Below are 23641 nucleotides of genomic sequence, written 5' to 3'. Positions count from 1 at the left end.
ATGTGGGTCAGTGGTGGCCCAGTGCCTGGCAGCCGGAAACTTTAAAACCTGGGTGCCCCATGGCCCTCCCTAGTGGTGCAGCGGGTTAAAGCCCTGCACTAAGAAGATTAAGCCGCTTCCTCATGAGTTTGATCCCCGCCTGTCCTGCAGGAGATCCACAGGGCGAGGCAGATCTCTCCTGACCCGCCCGCTGCTCCTCTCAGCAGTGTACTTCGATCTGCCTGTTCTGCTCCCCACTCTGTCCCTGGTGAATCCTCTCACCTTCTGCATCTCTGGCCTGTACCCCAGCTCTGTATGAATAAATAAATCTTAAAAAAAAAAAAAAAACCTGGGTGCCCCTTTCCCCGCCCACTGTCCCCTCCTGTCTTCTGCTTTCTGCTCTCCCTCCACTCAGGACAGCATGGTGGGCTGTGTGCTAAGCCCCGAGGTCTCCAAGGCTAAAACTGCCTCTGCCCAGGAGGAATGGAAGCCCATTTACCCAAGGGAAGCAGGGCCACGCCACGGCTTGTACCTGAGGTGCTTAGTTTTATTTGTGGGAGCCCCGAACGGCACACTCCCTGAAAGTCCTGTCAGCAGGAGAATGGGTAAACGCTTGTGGTGTCTGCACACGGAGGGGACCCTGGGCGCGAGAAGGAGCCACGGGCCTGTCAGTGACACGAGTGGCTCTAAAGCAGTGATGCTGAAGGAGAAGCCAGACCCAAAGCCGTGGTGCCGCCCTCGGTGCATGATCCTGTAAGATGCAAACTCTTCGGTAGTGACAGAGCAACGTAGTGGTACCTGGGCTTAGGTGGGGGTGCAGCCTAGGGGACAGAGGGCACAAGGGAGACTTTGGGGGCGAAGTTTGTGTTCTTACTGCATTGGGCTGGTGGTATGTGTACCCATGTGTGCATATGGGTTTCAGAAACCATCAAATTGTAGCTTATGTGTTCATTGTGTGTCCAATAAAGCCATTAAAAAAAAAGCCAACAAACTGTTGTAAAATATTAAAAAAAAAAAAAAAAGCCAACAATCCTTACTCTGCAGAAGCTCACAGTTGGGAAGCGAAAGGAGGGGGATACAGACACCCAAGCAGGAGCACTAAGCAAGGAGGAAATCACTTTGGAAGCAGAGTTGGGGGCAGCATGCTGGTGCAAGGAGCAGCAGGACCAATGGCCGGGGTTCCGGGGAGTGGTGAGGACTGGACTCAGCTCAGAGGGGCTTGAAGTGAGAGGGCTGGACTGTGGCAGCATCTTTTCCTCGTCTCCCCTTTCTGTCCCTTGCCCACGCCTCAACTGCTTCTCTGCCTGTGCCCCAGAACTGGATCACGCCCTCCCTACCTTTTTTACTAAGAATACAGTGGGCTGGGTAGAACCCCTGGGTCTCAGTTCTGACCTTGTGGCCTCCTACAGGAAGGGGCCCTGGATCTTCTGAAGAAGCTGAACAGCTGTCAGATGTCCATCCAGCTACTCCAGGTGGAGCAGGGTGGGGAGCCCAGGCGCAGTGTGGGGAAGGGGGCAGGAGGGTGGGGGAGGACAGGGAGGGCTTGGGAGCCGGCCTGAGGCAGCTAGACAGGGCCTGGGGAAAAGCCTGCCTTGCTTTCCTTGGACACCCCACTTCTTAAAGTCCTGGGCCTATGGGATCTAAGAGACCAGTGACAGCAGAAAGTCCTGCATTTTTCTATCACCCCTGGGTGGCCCGTGTAGCCCCAGACATTCCCAGAAAACTCTGAAAAATGAGCTCAGACCCAAACTGAGTAGCCAGCGCTCTGAAATTAAGCTGGCGCTTGAGTCACCTGGGGGCAAACAGCGGGGAGGGCCCTGAGCACCAGCCATACCTGTCACCACCTCATCTTCCCAGCAGAAGCACTTGGACGCCCAGTGGGTGGCCAGCTCCCGGGCTCTGGACCTCACTAGTTGCAGAGGGTCAGGGCCTCGGCCTCAGCCTCAGGCCAGGTCGAGCTCAGGAGAGGGCGGAGCTGTGGGGGGAGAGGTAATTGAGGGCAGGGTCCTGCACTCCCAGACCAGCCGCTAACCCTCTTGTTTTGCAGACCACCAGGATTGGTGTCGCCGTCAATGGGGTCCGCAAGCACTGCTCAGACAAGGAGGTGGTGTCCTTGGCCAAAGTTCTCATCAAAAACTGGAAGCGGCTATTGGGTGAGAAGAAACAAGGTCGACTTGGGCCATGTTTTTCTCCCAGCACCTGGGCGGGGACCATGCCTGGGTCATGCGCACGCTCAGGGTCTGTTTGTTGAGTGACTTAATAAGTGACAGATGGCCCCTGGGGAGTGCCAGTGATTGTGTACACAGTGCACGATTTGTAGCGCTGCGAGTGTACATGTACATGGCTAATGGATGCAGACTCTGTGCGCATGTGTTTGTACACAAAGCTCATGTCTGTGTGCACACGTGTATATGAACGTGTGCCTGGGTGTGTGTACAAAAGCCCCCATGAGTGCACATGAATTTGCACACACGTGCATGGCTCTGTGCGTGTGTGTGTGAGAGAGGGATGTGTCCCTGTCCCTGCCCTTCGCTCCTTCCTCCCCAAAGTCACAAAGGAACAATATTATTCATTCGTTTTCAGACTCACCTGGGCCCCCCAAAGGAGAAAAAGGAGAGGAAAAAGAAAAAGCAAAGAAGAAGGAAAAAGGACTGGACTGTCCAGATTGGAAGCCAGAAGCAGGCCTTTCCCCACCAACAAAAAAGCGAGGGGAAGAGCCCAAGGAGAGGTATTTGGCGAGGAGGGGTGGCGAGGCAGGCTGCAGGCCCTGGCTGATAGACTTCATTCAATCCTCACAGCCTGGAAGGGGGCCATTGTTAGTGGCATTGCCTGCAGTGCCTCCTAGGAGGCTTCTTGGGCTCCACCATTCCACAGGACCCCACACAGACTTACAGGACCCCACTAAGACACCTCCCTCCCCACCCCCACTGGCATCCCCACCCCTGGCCCTGGAGGATGAGCCAGAGTCAGCCCCAGACAGTTCTCATTTGCAAGTGTTCCCATGGGGGACCACCCAGCATCCAGAGCTTTCTCTGGCCTGCCCAGGTGACAGCCCAGGTGCAGGAACATGAGACCTCAGTGGGTAAGACCCCCTGACCTAGAAGCTGTGTCCCAAAACTCCTAACCATCCCACCGTGGAGTGCCAAGACCCCAGCCAGGGCACCGCCAGCCGCAAGAGTCGCTGCACTGGGGGTAGCTGTCCACTAACCCTTTACCGTCCACTCACAGCCCTGTCCCTTGACGGTGGACCGGGCAGCATCTGTCTCCGTGTTGCCTTGGAACTCGGCTGGCACCTTCTACCTTCCTATGAAAGCCAGGGAGTGGGGCTGGGAATGTAATGTCCATGGAGAGGAAGATGCTTTCTTAGCTCTTTACCCAACATCCATGTATTCACCTTGAGAGATGAGAAAGCTGAAGATTGGGAGGCGGGGAGAGGCAGGGGCCTTCTCAAGATCACACAGCCATTATATGAGTGTGGACTCCAGATCTTTGTCAGACTTACAGGCCTCTGCTGAGAAAGACAGAACAGTTGTTCATCTCAGCTCTGAACAGTTGGACAAACAGTTGTTCGTTCCCCTCCCTGTCTCAGCCAGGGTCCCCCAAGTTTCTGTGGATGTATAGCTAAGTGGCTACTTCCTCCCTATGTGGCTAGACAGAGCCCTCAGTTTCTTGGAAGGGGGTTGGAAGGGGGAGATCTCTTGGTCCAGAGCAGAAGTAGAGCAAATGGATAATACTATCCATGACATCAGCATTTTCATCATACAGATTTTTCATCCAGTATTCACCCAGAGTAATTCATTTAAGGAATTAATAAGATAAAAGCATCAGAATGGTGTTCTATGCATAACATTTTCCAGCTTGCTTTTCTGAAACGTTTTTTTCCTCTGAACCTCTTAGAAATTACTGTATAGCTCTATAAAGCTTGTGTTCTGCAGAAAATGCCTCAGGAAACCCACTGTGAGGAGAGCGACTGTCTTCAAGGGAGGGGCCCCAGCTGCGCCTTACTGCCCCCATCTTGGCTTAGGGTGACTCTGTGCTCTGCAGGACCAGTGGCAGCCTCTGATTATTTTTTACAACCAAAAATGAAGGACCCTGTAAGGTCTTAAAATACCAGTAAGGTCCCCAGGAGGGGCCCTCCCCATCAAGAGTGTTGAATGACATCAGAAAATGTTACCTGAGTGGCGAGAAAAGCTACCTACTAGGTCAGATACAGAGGACGAGGCTGTTTACTGAAATCCCATGAGTGTATTTTATGTACACGACAGGAAAGAGACAAGAAAGACGCTCTGAGATGGCAGTCTCCAGGAGCGTGATTTTTCCCTGTGTGGCAAGGTTGACAGGGTTGGTTGGATTTTTTCTTTTTTTTACAAATTTCTCTAACATCTTTATCTAAAACTTTTTCTAATTGTGAAATTTTAAAAAATTACTTATATATACATACATATGCACACACACATACATATATATACATACACACGTGTGTATATTATATATATATACACACATATATACATATATATGTGATCACATTAAAGAGAAGCTTCCCAACCAGTCTATGGTATTAAGGGTTTTGCATGTTGAACTGTACTGCCTGGAAGTCAGACCAAGCAGCAGTGCTTCAGCAGAGGCATTAAACTTCATAGTTGTTGTGTCTGGAGAGATTCCTTTTCCCACTTTTTTTAAAAAGAATTTATTTACGGGCCCTCCCTGGTGGCTCAGCGGGTTAAAGCACTGCACTAAGAAGCTAAAGCCACTTCCGCATGAGTTCCATCCCCGCCTGCCCCGGAGGAAATACATGGCACAGCAGACCTCTCCTGACCCGCCCGCTGCTCCGCTCAGCAGTGTACTTCTCGATCTGCCTGTTCTGCTCCCCACTCTGTCTCTGGTGAATGCTCTCAGCCTCCGCATCTCAGGCCTGTACCCCAGTTCTGTATAAATAAATAAATAAATCTTTTAAAAAAAAAGAATTTATTTACTTATGCATGCAGAAATGGGGTCCCACAGGGCCCTCCCTGGTGGCACAGTGGGTTGGAGCACTGCACTGCTTAGATAAGCCAAGCCATGGCTGTTTTCATACTAGTTTGATCCCTGTCCCCAGGTGACCCACGTCAGACCTCTCCTGTCTCACCACTGCTCCCCTCAGCAGTGTACTTTGTCGATCTGCTTACTGTGTTCCCCACTCTGTCTCTGGGGAATCCTCTCACCAGCCCTGCACCTCTGGCCTATACCCCATTTCTGTATGCATAAATAAATAAAAACTTTTTTTAAAAGAAAAAGAAGTGGGGTACAGGGTGGCAAGAGGATTCATTAGAAACAGTGGGGAGCAAAACAGGCAGATGGGCAAAGTGCACTGCTGAGGGGAGCAGTGGGCGGGACAGGAGAGGTCTGCCGTGCCATGTGGGTCACCTCAGGGGTTGGGAATCGAACTCACGCCAAAGCCTGGCTTATCTTTGCAGTGCAACACTCCAACCTGCTGTACCACCAGGGTGGGCCCCCTTTTCTCACTCCTTTAACTTTTATATTTCTGTGGTTTTTAATTTATAAAAATAAAAAAATACAGTTTTAAAAACTATAGAAGTATAAAAAATAATTTTTCTATTTTAGTCTTTATATGTTATATTTCATCCTAGCATTTGCCAACAAATATTTATAGAGCATCTATGGGCTTGGTGTTACATATTTGCTTGGGATGGCAGTGAATGTAAGATTGGGTTTCCAGAAGCAGACCTAAGATATGGATTCAAGGTCAAGATGTCTTATTTGAGAGGCGGCTGCAGGAAATGTAGAGTGAGGTTTGAGAAGTGAGCTCAGGAAGGAAGCAACCCACGTGTTAGCAAATAGGTTACACCTGGGGGCAGGAGACGCCCCTGTGGGCAACTCTGGGCTGCGGCAGAAGCCACACCTCAGGTGATTCACTTGAGACTGAGGAGGCCCAGCTATGTATCGGCCTGTTTCCACTGTCTGGCTGAGGGCTGCCCCTGAGGGCTGTAAGGCCCCAGCACTTCCAGCCCAGTGGGCTGCTGGCAGACACTGCCATAGGTTAGAGGCTCAGGAGAGCTGCAGAAGGGGGCCCTTGAGCCCCAGGGCACTGGGTGAGTGAGCCCCAAAGGGGTGGGGCTCAGCACAGTGTCCAGCACAGTAAACAAAACCACACTCCTGAGGAGTCTACAAGGGAGTGGCCAGGCAGTAAAAAGTGAGTTTGCTGGCTGCTGGGAGGTGAGCCCGCCCCCTAAGGAGGGCTGGGTAAGTGAGAGAGAACAGGGATTACAATTGACAGATGCACTTAGTAAAACCAGTAAAACGAGAAATACATACAAAAAGACTGTAGCTACATGCATTTTGGAAAGGGGGGCAGGAATCCTCTTAAGAGACAATGCCATCTGTCTCCCCAACAGATCCGTGCTGGTGTACTCATGAGCACTGGCCTGAATTCATTTCTGTCTTTCTCTCGGAGGCATTGGTTTTATGCATGCTTTCGGCACGCGTCTGGCTAATTTTGTACTCCACTTCTTCCTTCCTTGCCACTTCAGTGCGGCTTCTCTCCCCAGGTGTGTGCGGGGGAGGCCGAGACTGTCTCCAGGGCTCCGGTGTCTCTGGACTGCCTGGGCTCTGTGGCGCTTCGTTGGCGAGGCTCCGGGGTGCCGTCTCCCCACTCTGCTGACACCAGCCTACAAGGGGTCTTATCTCCAATTTCTCTTCTTTCAGGAGGGACTCTGCGGACTCCAGGTCTTCAGTCGCCTCCTCTCCAAGAAGGCCATCGATGGAGAGGTAAAGGAAGTGGTGGGCTTCTCCTCTCAAAGGTCCTGCTCGGCAGCCGCCCCTCTGCTTTAGTGGAGGAGGCCTGAGGAAGGCCAGAGGAGAGACCTCCATACATTGTGTTGCCTCCAAACTCTAGGGCCCACACAGTGAGCCCAAAGAGACCCCTAAATCAGAGGCATTGCTCCTTCACTGAGGTGCCTCAGTGGTGTCTCTTGAGACCAGTTCCCATCCCTGGGAACATTGTCAAGGTCAAGCTGAAACTAGTGAGGGTGGGCGTGATGGGAGCCTGCACTTGGTGAGCTCTCTGGGTCGTGGTTGACCTGGCTGGGTGTTGGACCCCAAAGCAGCCTGACCACTAAGCACTAATGTGGAGGCATACAGAACAGGAGGGGATGTGGGAAGAGTCGCTATGTGACTTGAGAAGTCAAGGGAGACTTCATGAAGAGAGAGTGTTTGTGCTGGAACTTGGAAGATACTGGAACAGGAGCTTGCCTGGTAGACAGGCCAGGAGAGGCAGCCCAGGCAGAGGGAATGGACATGTGAAGGAGGGCAGTGGGCTTGGGCGTGGTGCTCTGGGAACTGTGGCTGGAGCGCCAGGAAACCGCACAGGAAGGGCATCCCTGATGGAAAAGAAGACAGCGTTTTATTCCTGGTCCTGGGACCCAGGTGTGGGAATTGGTTGACTTTCCCTCCCGCAGGGAGCAGTTTCAGCTGCTCGGGGGTGCAGTAACTGACATATCCTCTAGGTGGTGCGCAGGAGCAGCGAGCAGGCCCGCAGGACTGGGCTGGGGCCTGGGGTGGGAGGGTTTTCCAAGGACTTTGTGACTCCAGACCCCAGGCTGGCGCTGGAGCAGAAGGAAGCTGTTGATAAATGCAGCCCCCGACCCTTACCGGGCCGGCAATGCCCTCTCTGCAATTTGGCTCATTTCCTAATCGTGTGCATTGCGAACAAAATGAGCGAGGCTGCCTGAGATGCCTCCTAGGCGGAACTCCAGCCAGCCAGCCAGACCCTAGCGGAGAGGAGGCACTGGGGCTGCCAGAGCCCTGCGCCAGGAAAGGGGGGAGGGCTTCAAGCAGCCTCGCCTGGCGAGTAAGGGGACTCTGGAAAGCTCCCTGCCTTTCAGAGACAGTGAGATGTGTCAAAAAGAATTTGGAAGTCAGGCAGAACTAGGTTTGTGATGTGACTCTGCCATTGGCCACTTTGGTAGTGATGGGCCCCCTCAAGGTCACTGTAGGGGATCAGATGAGCTAATGACATGTTTGCACAGTTCCCAACCCTCGTAAGTGCTTGTTAAATGCGTACTTCTCAGTAGAAATACTCACGCTTAATGTGGTGACCTGTGTCAGTCGGCTAATGCTTTGTTTTTGGAATTCTCTGAGGTGCTTTCATCTCAACAGCTCTAGAAGGGGGGCACTATGGTTATCAAATTGAGGTACCTAGAGGTCAAGGAAGTCTCTGGGGGTCATGTATCTACAAGTAGTGGTGGACCTGTGATTTGGGCTCTGGAGCCCAAGGTTCTTAATATACTGCATCGTCGGTGAAGGCGTTCCCCAAATGATGACTGTTGTTGGGCAGAATTCCAAGCAGCATGCTCCAGATTCCCCTGCCTGGGCCCCCCAGGGGTCCAGGCATCCCGGATGAGGACTGTGCTGAGGCTGAGACACACAGTTCAGCCAGCAGCAGCAGCAGGACCCTTGCAGCTGGAGGACAAGCATTGGCCCAGTCTTCGGACTTGGCGACCCTTAAGCAGGGGGGGTGGGGGGTGGGGGGGTGTCTGACCTGAGGCCTGAGGCAGTGGGGCAGCTGCCTCCAGGGTCACCTCTGCCTAGACCCCAGTTTGCGCCTTTCCTCTCTTTCCAGTTAGCTCCCTCCGCTCACCACTCTTCACCAGGTCCATCACGTGCTCACCCAAGCCCTGCTGCAGGTGCTGGGGGGGGCAGTGTCACATGAGGCAGCCGCTAGGCTCCCTCTGCTCCCAGCCTGTGTCTGGAGGTGGAGGCGGGCAATGTTTATAAACGATGTTTATAAACAAACAGGTTAATTATAGACTTGGATCAGTGTGATGAATGAAAGAAACCAGGTCATGCGCTAGAGTGACTCGGCAGGGACTGTTGCCTGGGCTGGGTGGTCAGGAAAGCCTCTCTGATGTGACACTTGAGCTGAGGCCTGACTGGTGGGAAAGCACCCGTGATAGGAAAATCTGCCTTGGAGGCAGCGGGGCCAGCCCCGCACAGGCACTCTGGTGCCAGGGTGGGGTGCTGAAGGGACGTAGAGAAGCAGAGCGGCAGGGGCTTCTGTGAACCGTGAGGCGAGTGGTAAGAGACTAGGTCAGAAAGGGGGACGGGTCACGTGGGGAGGGCTTGGCAGGCCATGGGAGGAGTTTGACTCTATGGTGAAAATAACTGAAAGCCATCAGAGGGTCCAAAGCAGAGGACTGGCAATGGCTGGGGAAGCTGTGAAGTTCAAAAGGACCCTCAGCTGCTGAGTGGTAAACAGATTGTGAGGGTAAGAGGAGCCTGCAGCCCAGCCTGCAGGCCTTGGGTTCTAGTTTAGCCTCTCGCAGCTCTCTCTCACCCACACCTTTTCCTGCCTGCTGAAATCTTGACTCCAGGACAGAACCAGGTTCTTTCTCAGCTGCCCTGTCCCCTGCCCTGCTGCCAGCTGCTGGTTGCTGGTTGTCAGGCAGAACTGAGTAGAATTCAGGGTAAGTTAATCCGGAAGAGTAAGGTTCAGACTGCATAAACGATGAAGGTAGGGAAGTCCTTTATGCATGACTTTTGGGAACTGAAGAGAGAATTTTGTCTCTCCAGCCCACCCCACCCTAGTGGCAGCATTGAGACACCTTTGAGGAACCCGAGGGTACATAAAATGCAAAACTCCCAGAGCCCCAGAGCTCAGCAAGAGTCTATTGACACAGGGACCCCAAGGTCAGACCAAAGAGCAAGAGCTGGGAAACAAGTTGACAGTGGTGAGTGCCCAGGGGCAAGCTGAATGAGATTCTCGTTTCTCAGGGGAGTCTGGGCTACTCAGCTTCACCACACAGCTCCTTGAGCCTGAAAAACTTTGACAGACGCCCAGAGTTCCCTTCCAGACACATCTGTAGCTCCTGGAGCTGTGGTGCGGGCCTGTGCTGTGGTGCTGGCTGGTGCTGTACAGTCCTATTGCACACAGCGCCCCCTGGAGTTAGGAGCCGTAGCCACCCTTCATGTCCTTCCACATGGCATCGCTGGTGAAACCCTGGAGTGGGTGGGAGGACCCTGTTTTATTCAACCTTGATGAGTCAGCTTTTCCTAGGGGGCATGAGATCTCATTGGCAGACACCATGGGGCAATGAAAGAGGAAACGGGGAGAAGCCAAAAGATGAAGACATCTTGATTACCTGGTCCCCAAGAACAGTGCAGGAAGAGCTACAAAAGGCAGGAAGTAGTGCAGCTATTACTCCATCTTCTTGTCTGTAAATGAGACCGGTACCTGTGCCTCCCAGGGTTATAGAAAGGAGCATGTTGCAGACAGGCAGCAAAGGGTGGCTCTTGTTACGCCCATCCTTAGCAGCCTTGGGTTCTTCCTCTCCAGCTTCCTCACCCTCAGGCTGCAGTGTCTCTAAGCCCCTCAGCCTTGTCCATGCAAACCAAGAACTTTCTTGCTCCCTCACATTTCTACTGAGCATTGCCCTGGCCACTCCTCTGAATGACCAACTGGAGACTCAGACTCATCCAGAAGGATTGCAGACACATGAGGTCTCTCTCTCTCTCTCTCTCTTCCTCCTTTTCCCTCCCTCTCTTTCCCTCTCTCTCCCTCTCTTTTCCTCTTTCTCCCTCTCCCCCTCCCCCTCGTGGGACAGGAGAGAAGGAGAGAGCTCCCGCCAGACACAAAACCCAGCAGCACCTTGATCTTGGACTTCAGTCTGCAGGTTCTGTTCTCTGGCAGCTGGAGCTAAGACACATGGTCGCCTTTCCAAACGCCTGGCCTATGCCAGTGCACACCAAATGGGGCCCCCCTGAGGCAGTGTATCATAGGACTTTAGGGCATAGGGTCAGGGTCAGGCAGATCTGGGTCCCAGGCTTAGTGGTGAATCTGTAGGCAGACCCCATCTCCTATCTGCAAGTGGGGGGGGGGGGGAGGACAGGTAATGTACCTCCTAGCACTGATGCAAGGACTAAATTAGAAAATTCTCCCAAAGGCTTCCCTGATGACCTTGGGGGTTAGTTCTCAGTGCTTTCACTGCAATGGCCTGAGTTCAATCCGTGGCCAGGGAGCTGACCCACATGGCTCAGTAGACCTCTCCTGTCTCGCGCTGCTCCCCTCAGCAGTGTATTTCAGTCAGTTCACCTGTTCTGCTCCCCACTCTGTCTCTGGCGAATCCTCTCCCCTGCCCCCAGCCTCCTGTGCCTCTAGCCCACACCCCAGTTCTTCTAAGCAGAAATTAGGAAAAGAAAATTCTCCCTTAGTGCCTGGTGCTTGGTGAAAGCCAGCCCTTTTTAATGGCAATAAACTCACTATTCACTCACTAGACTGGGAACTTTTGAAGGGAGGAAACTTTTCTGATTTCTCTGCATTACCCCTTGTTTTCAGCATAGGAGAATGGGTGCCGAATACATACAGAATAGCTGAGAGAATAATGGTCCATGAGAACACAGAGAGATCAGCTGGCAGGGAGTGTAATGGGCTGCAGGGTGGTGTCTGGCTGGAATTGGCACACTCATCTGTGACCAGTAAGGTACCAGGGTCGGCTGAACCACAAGGACCCTACTCTGATTCCCCGGGCTTCCACTTTGGCTCTGCTGGTTTCCAGATGTTACCTTGCTTTAAATGCGTCGATTTCTAAAGCTCAGTGTTTTGTCCCGATTTCTGTGACCAGCTGCAAGGAAGAAAGAGCGGAGACAGAAAAGCTGAAGAAGTAGTTTATTGCTCCTGGGCAGCAGCTGAGATGGAGCTCCCTAAGGTGGGGTCCACAGCTACTGTGAGTGCTGTAGGGGAAAGTGTCTCTTATAGAGGCTTTAGGTTCAGATTCCAGAAAGCTGATGTGGTGCTGTACACCTGGATGCGAGGCTTGTTATGGTCACACAGGTAGCCGTTGTGTTACTGCCCCTATCTGGTCACACTCAACACTCAGTTCTCAGTGGGAGACGGGTCATGCCAATCTTGCAGGCTTGGTACAGTGTTTAAAGGGATGACCCCTAGAAATCTGCAGAGTGGTGCTCGTAAATGCTTTATTCACTTAACGTCACAGTGTCTTCCTGATTGTCGTCCACAGATCACACAGCAGCAAATCAAAAGCAGAGACCCCCAAAACACCCAGCAGCCCCTTGACCCCCATCTTTGCCCCCTCCGCCTGTCTCCTGGCGCCCTGCTATCTCACTGGGGACTCTGTGCGGGACAAGTGTGTGGAGATGCTCTCAGCGGCCCTGAAAGCTGACGGTGAGAGGGCGTGGGCCAGGGCTGGAAGGAAGGGCTCCCCTGACTCCCGGGAAGCACCACCCTCAGTCACAGGGCTCACATGGGAGCCCCCTGTACAAGCAGCTGTCTGAATCATACCTGTTTTCCAAACCTTTTAGATGATTACAAAGACTACGGAGTCAACTGTGACAAGATGGCATCAGAAATTGAAGATCATATCCTTGAGCTGTGCTGGGCTGCGGGTCAGGGCTGTCCTGCTGCAGCAGCCTCTCATACCCAGGGACCTGGGACAGGGAAGGGGGAGGGCCGGGCTCCAGGAGCGCTCCTGCACTGCCTCAGACCAGACTGCCTTGCACTGCTGGTCCTTGCTGGGCCAGGAGTCTGTTGTCAGGCTCAGTTTGGTTACCTGCAAAGCTCCTTCTGCAAGTAGCAGTGGATGAATTGGGGCTGGAACCCAGAGAGTGCGACTCCAGGCTCTGCAGGCCGCTCTGCTGGGCCAAACAGGTCCAGGTGTGTCAGCTGTGCCTGGCTGTGAAGTCAGAGTAGAGACAGCAGTTCTGAGGCACAGTCCTCCACCCTGCCCCCCGGGTGACAGCTGCCATCCTGACCACCTGTTGGGCATTCCAGGGGTTGTGATCAGCAGTTGACTTCCTACTGCAGTCACCGCAGAACAATCTCTGCAGGCAACGGCTATTGTTTCCACTTTGTAGGTGAGGAAACTGAGGCTCAGGAATTACTGGGCGTCACAGTGGGGCTGAAATTCTTCATCTTTGGATTCTGTGTCTTGAGCTCTTTCCATAGGCCCCATTCTCCCACTAGCTGAGCTGGGGGGGCTTGTGCAGACCCAGGAGGGCCCACCTGTATCATGTGGGCCCATCTCAACAAAAGGTTTTTGTTTGGGGGGAAAGTCCTTCCCCACAATGAATGCATGGAATTTCTTCCACTGGAGACAAAGCTTTGCATGTCAAAGCGATGGGGAGAATGGGGGTGGGGGTGGGGGAACGCAAAATTCCCAGAGGGAGGGATTCTGAGCATTACCCTGGAGTATGAGTGACCCTTTTCTGGCCTGCTGACCTGGGAAGCACCGCTGGCCTGTTGGGGACTGGGGGTGTAGAGGGCAGAGGCCCTGTCTGCAGATAGCTAACTCTCCTGCCGCCTTCTCCTGAGGCCCACCCTAACAGCTTCCCACACATTTCCTGCGGTTTCCCTCTACCATCCTTTAATTATTCAGCAGCATGTCTTGAGCTACCCAGCACCTCACCGAGTCCATATTCAGTTTCCAGTTAGTCCAGGAACACAGCACAAGCATCAGAACTACCGTGAACTGCGTCTCTGTCTTCTCTGACCAGACCCTCTGTCAGGCTTAATTTGTAACAAAGGCGATGACCCAGTACACAGTTCTGGCCTCTCCCCCTCTGAGGGTCCCTCTTCTGAAAGGGAAATGCAGGCTGCATCATCTGTCCTTTAGCTTTTGGTTCTGGTGAGAGTTCAAAGGGAGGATAAGTTTGGAGGCTTCAGTGCTCTGTGCCCCCAAAATGACCTGTCCTTTTTAGAGGGACCCTGGGTTAATATAGCCACATGGGCTCACATTGCTCCTGAGAGGTCACCCCTTGTGACCTCAGGAAGTGGAGACAGAGGCAGAAAGAGGCCCCAGGAAAGCTCTGTTGCTGGCTGTCGGACCCCTCGACCCCCCTCAGCATGGAGCAGACCCACAGCTCCAGGGCTGCCAACACAGATTTCAGTTATTTAAGTTTTTTATTGAAGTACCGTGAGTTTTCCCCCACTAAGTGCAGTTCCCTCAGAGCACCCTCCAGGAAGGCACCCACAGCCCCCCCCCCCCCCCCGGCCCAGTGTGCTCTGCCCTCTCTGTCCTCACCTCTCCCTCTGTCCTGGGGGCCTTAGTTCTGTGATCAGCTTTTCAGTGGTTAGTTTTTAAGTTAGATTTTATTTGACCCTGGCCCAAAATAGATTTTTTAATAATTTTTTTGACTTTCAAATGCATTTTCCCCCACAATTTTATTGTCCATCAGCATTAAAACAATGACAGAAGCAATAAATAAGCAGCAGCACCTTCCCTCCCACCTCTTCTGGCAAGTCAGCTGTCTCCATTTCTCCCCACTCCCTGCAGCCCCTTCCTTGCATATGGGTTTTCCCAGCAAAGGCTTCCTCTTCCTGACTGCTTCGTGGAGAAGACCAAGAAAACGTGGCTGTGTTCCCAGAGCTGCTCCAGAGGATGGAGAAGGGGGGGTGGGAGTGGGGAGGGAAGCCTGCCTGGGGGTGCTGGAGGCCCTCCTGAAAGGCGGTGTCTGGACAGAGGAATCACTGTGGTCAGTGGCGGCGACTTCCTGGTGGCGGAGTGGGGAGAGCGTCCCTGCCAGAAGGGGGCCTGGCTCCCACCCTGTCTCTGCCAGGAATCGGCTCTGTGACTGAGCCAGGGCTGCACCCTTTCTATGCCTCAATTTCCTCATCTGTTAATGAGAGAAGTAATGGACCAGTCCTCCCCAGGCAGTTTCTATAGGATGGGATGGGTGTGCTGAGACAAAAGTCAGGGCCAGGCAGTGATTCTGTGACCGGCTAAGTTAGGAGCACCAGGCCGTTTTTTTATTGTGATACTTCTTAGAACCTTAAACCTGTGCCTTCCACCTTCTGTTTTCCCGACAGCTGGCCGCCCAAACTAGAGGTCCTCACCTCTGTCATCTCAGCAGCCCCCTGGCTATGGAACATTTGATGTGTTCCAGCAGCATGCTAGTGTACCCTAAGGCTTCCTCACTGAACCTCATAAGGGTCCTGTGATATATAAATTGGGAAGCTGAGGCACAGAGAGGTCACCTGAGTTCACATAAAAGGCTCAAGCTGACCTGGTGTCATGCTTCAGGCTCCCTGTCAACACAGTGTTGTTGGTCTCACCCAGGAGGCTGATTCCTGTCCCTGATACTATGTCCCTAATGCCAGGTGAGACGCCAAGTTGGGGCACTAGAGGCCACAAAGGTGACCCACCTCCATACATGTCCATGAAGAGGGAGAGAGCCTGGCATTCCTCAGGCTTCAGGGCTCGGCTCCCCATCTGTGCATGGCTGACTGGCCCTTGACCATGTCACATATATACCAGGAGCTCAAGAGCACGGATATGAAGTACCGGAACCGTGTGCGGAGTCGGATCAGCAACCTCAAGGACCCCAGGAATCCCAGCCTGCGGCGGAATGTGCTCAGCGGTGCCATTTCAGCGGGGCTTATTGCCAAGATGACCGCGGAGGTGAGGGGCGGGGGTGCAGGGGACTTCCCAGGGGTGGGGCAGGGGACTTCCTAGGGGTGGGACGGGAGACTGGAGCTTTGCTTAACCAAGTCTACGTGCTAGTACCTTGTACCTCAGTGGAGGTGAATCGGGCTTTTCCAGATCAGGCCATCTCAGACTCCCCAACTCTTGGGGCCCCTAGACCGTCGGGTCTCTAGGTGCATTATCCAATTTTCCTTTCTTACCAACTGAGGGAGCAATGTTTGCTATTCCCATTGCACAGATGAGGAATGGAGGCCCCGAGAGTTAGCTCACTGCCCACACACACAGCTAGACACTGTTGAAGCCAGAGGCAAACTGCCTGACCCCAGAGTCCCTACTCTTCACACCTGCACACTCTGCCTCTCCGCCTTGTTCGTTCTTACATCCCATTACCCAGCCCTGGGCCAAGGACCCACAAAAGAGGTCCTTGTCTCATGGATCATAGTCCAGGGTAGGGAGAGAGACATTTAAAAATACAGCTGATCCCAGATGAGGGATACATTTTATTTAGGGTGTTTTAACACTGTGATGGTGCAAAGCAGTAGAAACCATTTGAGTGTTGATCTTTACCCAGGCTGGTCACATAGCACAGTCCTCTCTAGATGCTGGACAGCGCAGCGAGCCATAGTCAGGTCAGCCAGCTGACCACAAGGTGATCACTTCTTCTCTGTGGTACATGGTGCTGCAGCATTTTGGAGGCCATTCATTTCATGTTTTCGTAGCTCATCATGTCTACACAATGCCCAGCTGAGATGTTCAACACTAATATAAAATAGGCCTTATGTTACGTGATTTTGCCCAACTGTAGGCTAAAGGAAGTGTTCTGAGCATGTGGAAGGCAGGTTAGGCTAAGCTGTGGCATTTGGTAGGTAAAGCTTAGATGGTTTACAGGGTGGTAACTCCACTGTCAGTTGAGGAAGATCTGTATTTATAATACAGTGGTGGTTAACTACTATGACGAAACCACCATGGGGACTTACAGGAGAGAAGGACTGATCCAGCTTTAAGGGCTCCATAAGGGAGCAAAAGGGAAGAAACCTGTGTGAGAAAGTACAATGGAGAGTTGCAAGCTTGGGGCCGTCCCTATATGCCTCTGCCTTTGCTGTGTGATCTACAACAAACTACTTAACCTCTCTGCACTTCAGCTCTCTCATCTGTAAAATGGGACGGAGAATAACTGTCTCATAAAGGACTGAATATGTGACATGTTTAGACAGTGAATGGATGTAAAGCTCTCCACAGGATTAACATACAGGCTCACTCATCGGCCGTTCATGTGACTTCCTGTGCAGCGCTATGAGGGGGAGATACTCTTCTAGATGAGGACGCGACTGCCACACGCAGCTGCCCAGACAGATGAGCATGTTGATTGAGATGAGATGCTTTTACTGCAAGCACCTGGAGGTGGCGTTACTAACATGTCACTCAGTCGAAGTGGCCCAAAGAAGGGATGTGCAGGTGCACTGGGGTCCAGAAAACTTGGTGTGCCTCCCAGAGCCTCGGGTCTCCCTGAAACCATTGATAGACGTCTGTCTGTCTGTGGTATGAGTGTGGTGGGTGGGTGTAGGTGGTGTCCTGTGTGTGATTAGTGTGCGCTGTGTGTATGTCATGCATGTTACGTATTTTTTTTAAAGATTTATTTATTTATTCTATTTATTCATACAGAATTGGGGTACAGGCCAGAGATGCAGAGGGTGAGAGGATTCACCAGAGACAGAGTGGGGAGCAGAACAGGCAGATCAAGGAAGTACACTGCTGAGGGGAGCAGTGGGCAGGTCAGGAGAGGTCTGTGCGCCATGTGGATCTCCTCCAGGGCAGGCAGGGATCGAACTCATGCGCAAGTGGCTTAAGCTTCTTGGTGCTGTGCTCCAACCCGCTGCGCCACCGGGGAGGGCCGCATGTTACGTATTTTTTAATTGAAATGATGCTGCATAATAACATATACATTTCAGATGTACCTTATTATAAACCTTATTATAAACATCTGTATAAATATTCATCACTAAAAATCTAATTCTGTTACCATACAATTGACCACTTTACCTAATTTGCTCACCCCTCTTCCCATCCAGTTACCACTAATTTGGTCTTATAGTCTAAACTTTTTTTTAAAAGATTTATCCTTATGTACTTACACATACAAGAACTGGGGTGTAGGCTAGAGGTGTTAGAAGTGAGAGGATTCACCAGAGATGGAGTGGGGAGCAGAATAGGCAGATCTACTGAAATACACTGCTGAGGGGAGCAGTGGGTGGGTCAGGAGAAGTCTGCTGCACCATGTGCATCAGCTCCCTGGCTGGCTGGGGATTGAACTTGTGCTGCAGTGACTGGTGATAGCTTGGTAGTGCTGTCTTTAACCCTTATGCCACCAGAGAGACCCCCTCTTTCTGCTAAATTTAAAATACCTGATCATTTTAGGTAAATAGCAACATAGGCTAGGGTTACACAGTGCAAGTTGGCTTAGCAGTGTTCTCTCCTTCCCTGCATGGTGAGGCTGTGACTGCTTTGAAAGCTGGGGTTTGTGTTTGCTTCTGTGTCTCCCTCTGTGCTCCGCATTCCCTCTGCTTCCCTTTCTGGGTGCGTCATAGGAATGCTAGCCTGAGACCATCTTCAGGCAACTCCAGGCACATTTTGGGAAACCAGGCTCGGGAGAACTAAGAGCAATGTACAGACACAGGTTTGAGCCAGACCCAGCAAGTTCCCAGAAACTGGAGATCAGAACAGAGCTGGATGTCTGGATGAGGATAAAGACAGGCTCCAGGAGTTGCAGCAAAGCAAAAGTCCAAGACAGACACAGGGATGAAGTCTGGCCCCACGCCAGTTCTGTTCTCTAGAACGGGACAAGAGAATCAGGCCTGCAAGGTTGATCAGGCACCCCAGGGATTGCCCGGGGCAAGCTGCCAAAACCCCCTCCCCCCACTTCACCAGCAACTCAGGCAAAGGATGCCAAGGAGACCATCATCTGAGACCTCAGGATGCCCCAGACAGGATCACTTTTGCTCTACAAGCAAAAACAGTAACTTAGAGCTGGGCTGCATGCTACGCTGCGGCTGTGAAGACAGGGAGCTCGTCCGAGCACCTGGCACAGCGGGTGCCTATGTGGATGGGCAGTCTCTCTGCACTGCTGTCACTCCCTAACACTGCTCTGTGTCTCTCTCCTGGCCCACCTCATCCCTCTTTCTTCCTCCTTTTGTCTTTTCCTCTACCCAGACACACCCAAGAATGGAGTAGATTCTGAGATGGGCGTCCAAGCTGTTCAGTGGACATGTCATAGTTCTGGGTACACACTATACAGATAGGCTTTCCCTATCTGTATAGGATGTGAGGATGCAGGGCCATCTCCTGTCCTCATTTTCCACCATGTTTTCTTTTTAAAAAAGGTTTATTTATGCATACAGAACTGGGGCACAGGCCATAGGTGCAGGGGAGGTGAGAGGATTTACCAGAGACAGAGTGGGAGCCAAACAGGCTGAAATACACTGTCAAGGGGAGCAGCAGGTGAGGCAGGAAAGGTCTGCTGCAGCACAGGGGTCATCTCCGGGGCTGGGGATTGAACATGCACCGATGCAGCTAAGGCCAGCTTGCAGTGCTGCGCCTTAACCCGTTTGTGCCGCCATGGAGGACCCTCACACAGCAACATTTAAACATTAGTGTGCACCAGAATAATGGGGGGCACTAGGAAAAATGCATTTTCCTGGGCCTACCTGTAGCAGTTTGATTCATAGGAACCTGCCTTCTATCCAGAAGCTCAAGTGGCTACAATGGGTGGTAGGCACACTCACATCATCTCGGCTTCCTGTTGGCTCTGTTCTGCATCTTGCAAGGAGTCACGGTAGATGTAGCAAGAATGAGAATATTTAGCCACTTAACATTAGCTTCAGCCATCCTCCCTTTCTCCAAAAGTAGCCCTAGTGTTCTCTCTAGTTTGAGTGTCCCCCTCACTGCTCCCCTCTGGCAGAAGCTTAAGGGGCGGTGAATGGCCAGGGAGATCAAGAGAGAAGGGAAGGACTTAGATCATAAGTGTTTGTAGTAAGCTGGTGGGAGACAGGAGACTGTTCTGTCTTAGAGAAAAAGGTGAGTAGTTAGTCATGTGACTAACCAAGGTCCTGCTTGGTAAGGGGAGTGGGAAGTTGATGGTGAGGTTCCCCGGGGCAGCGGTCACTCCAGCAGCCCTGGGTCAAGCCCAGACTGAAAGGCTAGGGCGGCATCCGGTTCAGGTGGTCAGTGGCCATGTCAACTTCAGCAGGAAGGTACAGGCAGGTAGCTGAAGTCCTGGCAGATGGGGTGGGCACCAGACCTGAGGAAATGTACATAGGAGTATTGGTCATGGGGTGGAAGCTGTTTGCCTTCTGCCTTTGGCCCAGCCAGAGCCCTTACGTTTGACCTTTCACCCAAAGGCAGAATGAGGACTCGAGGTGTGGTCTTTTCCCACCTGGGGCAGGGTCAGGAGTCCAGGCCTCTCTCAAGATTCTTGCACTCAATACAGCCGCCTCTGTGCAGCCTTTCTAGAAACCATGTATGGATCCAGGCCCTTGGGGCTCCCTGGCTCTGAAGGGCACAATCATTTCTCTCCAGGAAATGGCCAGTGATGAGCTGAAGGAGTTGAGGAATGCCATGACCCAGGAGGCCATCCGTGAGCACCAGATGGCTAAGACAGGTGGTACCACCACCGACCTCTTCCAGTGCAGCAAATGCAAGAAGAAGAACTGCACCTACAACCAGGTTTGGAGGTTTGGGGGGTGTGGGTGGGGAGGCCCCAGGGGCACAGAGGTGGAGAACAGAGAGAGTTTAGGAAACAGCCTGGAAGAGGACGGGCTAAAACTCCAGGCTGCAGAGAGAAGGGCCAGTCTGGTATACCAATATGTTGTTGTACCTGTGTCTTCTAGAAAATGTTTCCTGCGTGTAGAATCACCCAGGCTTGTTCCTGACAAGCGTGGCCAGCGTGGTCTGGTCTGCCCTGAGTTAAGAATAAAAGAAACCACATTCCCAGGGCACAGGACTTGTGTAGAGTCAAGATGGCTGTGACTTCGTGATTCAAAATGCAGTTCTCTTACTTTACCCGCAGGGAAACTGAGGCCCAGATAGGTTTTTGCAGCTTTACCCAAAGTAGTGAAGACCGTCAGTAGCAGAAATAGTCGGGCCAGGCCCAGGCCCGCTTGCCTGCACATCAGACTTGTCAGCCTAACACAAAGGGTTTCGCCCCCAGTCCTCAGGACAGACCATTGTTCCAGCATGGAGACCCCCAAACCAGAGGACCACCTCCTGTTTCTGGGTTGTCTGTGTTCTACCCTTAGGACACCAGTGTTCTTGGTACCTTATCATACCTCCCCTGCTTCACAAGCAAGTGTTTTTCAGAAGCACATTGTTAGGGGGTTCCAAAGCAACACAGAAATCTGGTTAGGCCCCTGGCTATCCAGGAGGGACCCTTGGGGAATTCTGATTCTGGAATTGAGAGCTGGCTGGGCAACCTCCACTCTCTTAAGCCCTTTCCAAGCCAGTAAGGTGCATCCTGGGTGTCACCTCCCACAAGTAAACTGCAAATCTCTATTCAGGGAAACCCAGTGTTCTTGCTCTTTGTGAGCTGTGCCCCCTGTCCAGCAGGCCCCACCCCACTCACAGACTCCAAGCTGCATGACTGGGAGTGAGCGGAGGAACTCGCTATAGGTCATGGCCATCCAGGATTAGCCCCACAAGCCAGGGTTGGCTGTAGAAAATCAGAACAGTAATTGCTCAATCTGGAAATGCCAGGAGTTTGCGGTGGGAAATGGGGCTGTGAAACTAGAAAGCCTAACATTAAATAGTCCTAATGACCTTCAAACTCCTTTTCCTCTCTGGACCTCCATTCATCTGCTGGTCAAGTAGGAAACAAAAGATGTTGAAGGTGCCGCCAGCTCACTCAGGTCTGATCAGCAAGGCCCACTATATAGACGTGTTCAGGGCTGAGCCAGGGAATTCTTCCTATAGGAGATGAACTCTAAGGCAAGAGATTAATTTGATGCTCTGAGACGGAGACCCTCTCCATCCTGCGGGCGCCTCTGCAGGCCCTGGAGCAGGAGAGTGCTCATAGAAGGCCCTTGCTCTCTCTCAGGTGCAGACACGCAGTGCCGATGAGCCCATGACCACCTTTGTCTTATGCAATGAATGTGGCAATCGCTGGAAGGTGAGTATGTCTGGATCTTGGCTCCTGCTGTGCAAAAAAAGTGCCGTCCCACGCGGGAGGCATATACTCGCAGCACACAAGGGGCTTCCTGCATAGGAAGCTTAGGCAGGCTTGCCTGCCTACACACAGGGGGTTTGCAAGGCTGGGAACGGTGACAGGTTATTGGAGAAGGAAGGAGTCTTTCCATTTGCGAAGGCACCCCACTGAAACAGCGGGGCTCCTCACATTTTATCACAGGATGGGCAAGTCTGTTGTGAGCACAGATGAACTCAAGCCTCCTGAGATCCCCAGAGGAGAGGGATGGCAAGAGCACACTTTGGGGCCACTCCTCTGTGGAGAGTGCTTTCACAGATGGCATTTCCTCTGGCCCTGGCCACAGCTGGGGATGAAAGGAAGTGGTAGCCCTGGCCAAGGGGCATTGCCCCGAGCTGTTCCCAAGTAACCCAGGCTGCCTCAGCTCCTACACAGCAGAAGGGTTGTTTTCAGGTGGCCTGGAAGCCAAGCAGACACCTCCCCGCGTGCTCCTTCTGGCCATGCCACCCTCTGAAAGAACCATGTATGCCGTGTGGAGTCAGCAGACTCCAGTACCATCTGATCATGATGTGAAGGCTGGGCCACCACCTGTCGCTGTGCCACAAGGTCTCAGGCCCTTAGCAAGGAGCCCAGGACTGAACACTGAACTGAGGGTCGGGAGCCTTGGTTTTAGGCCCCTGCTTTGGCCTGCTTGCTGTATGACCCTGAGTGTGTCACTCACCCCCGAGCAAGAATGAGGATAATCCTTTCCCTGTAGCCGATGCAAAGATCACGTAAACACACACACTCTACAGACAGCTGTGACAAGGCGCCCCCTGCGGTAGTCGCTTTAGCCAGCTCGGCCACCGAAACCCACTGCATCAGCTGAGTTTCCCATCTCCTTACTCAGGGTCTTCCCATCCTGGGAGCCTCGTTAGAACCACCATATTTGAAAGATAAAAGTCAGATGATTTCGTATTTTACCTTTCTTACTTAGAGATGGGCCCACATGGGCCTAGTGGCTCAGAGCATCGCTTTGGCGTCAGGCTCATGTGCTAGTTTTACCACTTAGAAAGAGACTTGAATTCTCCAGGTCTTGATTGCCTCACTTATAAAACGGGGGCGTCAAGATCTAGCCCACAGAGCTGGTTAGAGGCTTAGAGAGGGTAGCGCGCAGAGAGCATGCACAGGGCCTCGAAGAGTCCATGTGGTGTCTTGGCCACTTAGAAAGAGGTGTCCCTGCCCCAGATACTCACAGCCCCACAGGGCATGACAGAGACTGGGCTGAATTTCAGCCCTGCCTGCCTCTGTCCCCAGCTGTCATGCAGCGATAACCCGCACAGCACGTGCCAAGAGTGTGCCTGTGCCCAGGCCCATAGAAACCACTGTCCGTGCCAGTCCGATCTTGTCACGCGCTGGCATCATGGGAGCTTGAGCAAGTCACTTATCTGAATTGCTTCTTTATCTGTGAAGATGGGGGTGAGATGGTGGCTGTTTCATAGGGTAACTATGACGATGAGACGGGTCAGTCCTGTAGAGATGGCTTAGCAGGGTGTGCGGTCAGCGGCAGTGCCGGCTGGTGCCCGGGGAGGGTGGCCGCGTGCTCCACACCCAGCGCTGCTGCCCAGCCCGTGAGCGGCCGGCAGGGCCCATCGCGGTGGCAGCCACGCGACGTTGGACATTGCACCACGTGCTCTAACCGAGCAGTTACTAGTGGTCTCTGAGACATTTTTGACCCTGAAATGAGCGCTCACCACATGTCCAGCATCAAATTTCCATCATTTACTACCTTCGCCATCGCCAGCGTTTTACAGGGTCACACGGCTAATGATGGAGGAGCTGGGATGGGCCCTGGTCTGTGTGCCCCTGACCCAACCTTTTTATCAATCTCCTGCCCCCACCCCTAGCCTCGTTGGGGGACACAGAGAAAACTCTGAGATGTTGTTGCCTTTTTTGGTTTTGTAGTTCTGCTGATAGATGCCGGCCAAAATTTCAGTGACCAGGATGAGGAAGAACAAAGAAAACGCACTATACCATCGTAACTGGAGAAAAAATAAAA

The 23641-nt window shown here is 52.6% G+C and overlaps 1 protein-coding gene across 1 annotated transcript; it reads left to right on the top strand.

Annotated features, from left to right (window-relative positions):
* The first annotated feature begins 298 nt into the window (after positions 1–298).
* TCEA3 (transcription elongation factor A (SII), 3) lies at positions 299–23641 on the top strand. Its single transcript, XM_012722769.1, has 10 exons — positions 299–1451; positions 2027–2132; positions 2563–2707; positions 6685–6747; positions 11994–12157; positions 12295–12351; positions 15235–15389; positions 19986–20132; positions 21499–21570; positions 23548–23641. The coding sequence occupies exons 1-10, from the start codon at positions 1431–1433 to the stop codon at positions 23554–23556; spliced, it is 939 nt and encodes a 312-aa protein (XP_012578223.1). The 5' UTR covers positions 299–1430; the 3' UTR covers positions 23557–23641.

Source organism: Condylura cristata, unplaced genomic scaffold (assembly GCF_000260355.1).
Source record: "Condylura cristata isolate star-nosed mole 26May11 unplaced genomic scaffold, ConCri1.0 scaffold00008, whole genome shotgun sequence".
NCBI lineage: Eukaryota > Metazoa > Chordata > Mammalia > Eulipotyphla > Talpidae > Condylura > Condylura cristata.
The sequence above is the reverse complement of the archived record's forward strand: the minus strand, read 5'-3'. Positions and strand labels throughout refer to the sequence as shown.

Bases quoted from the DNA above. Each gene is read 5' to 3' on its own strand.
- TCEA3 (XM_012722769.1), top strand. From the start codon at position 1,431: ATGTCCATCCAGCTACTCCAG. The intron at 12,352-15,234 runs ATATCCTTGAGC...TGACCATGTCAC, and splicing joins GGCATCAGAAATTGAAGATC to ATATATACCAGGAGCTCAAG. The intron at 15,390-19,985 runs GTGAGGGGCGGG...ATTTCTCTCCAG, and splicing joins TTGCCAAGATGACCGCGGAG to GAAATGGCCAGTGATGAGCT.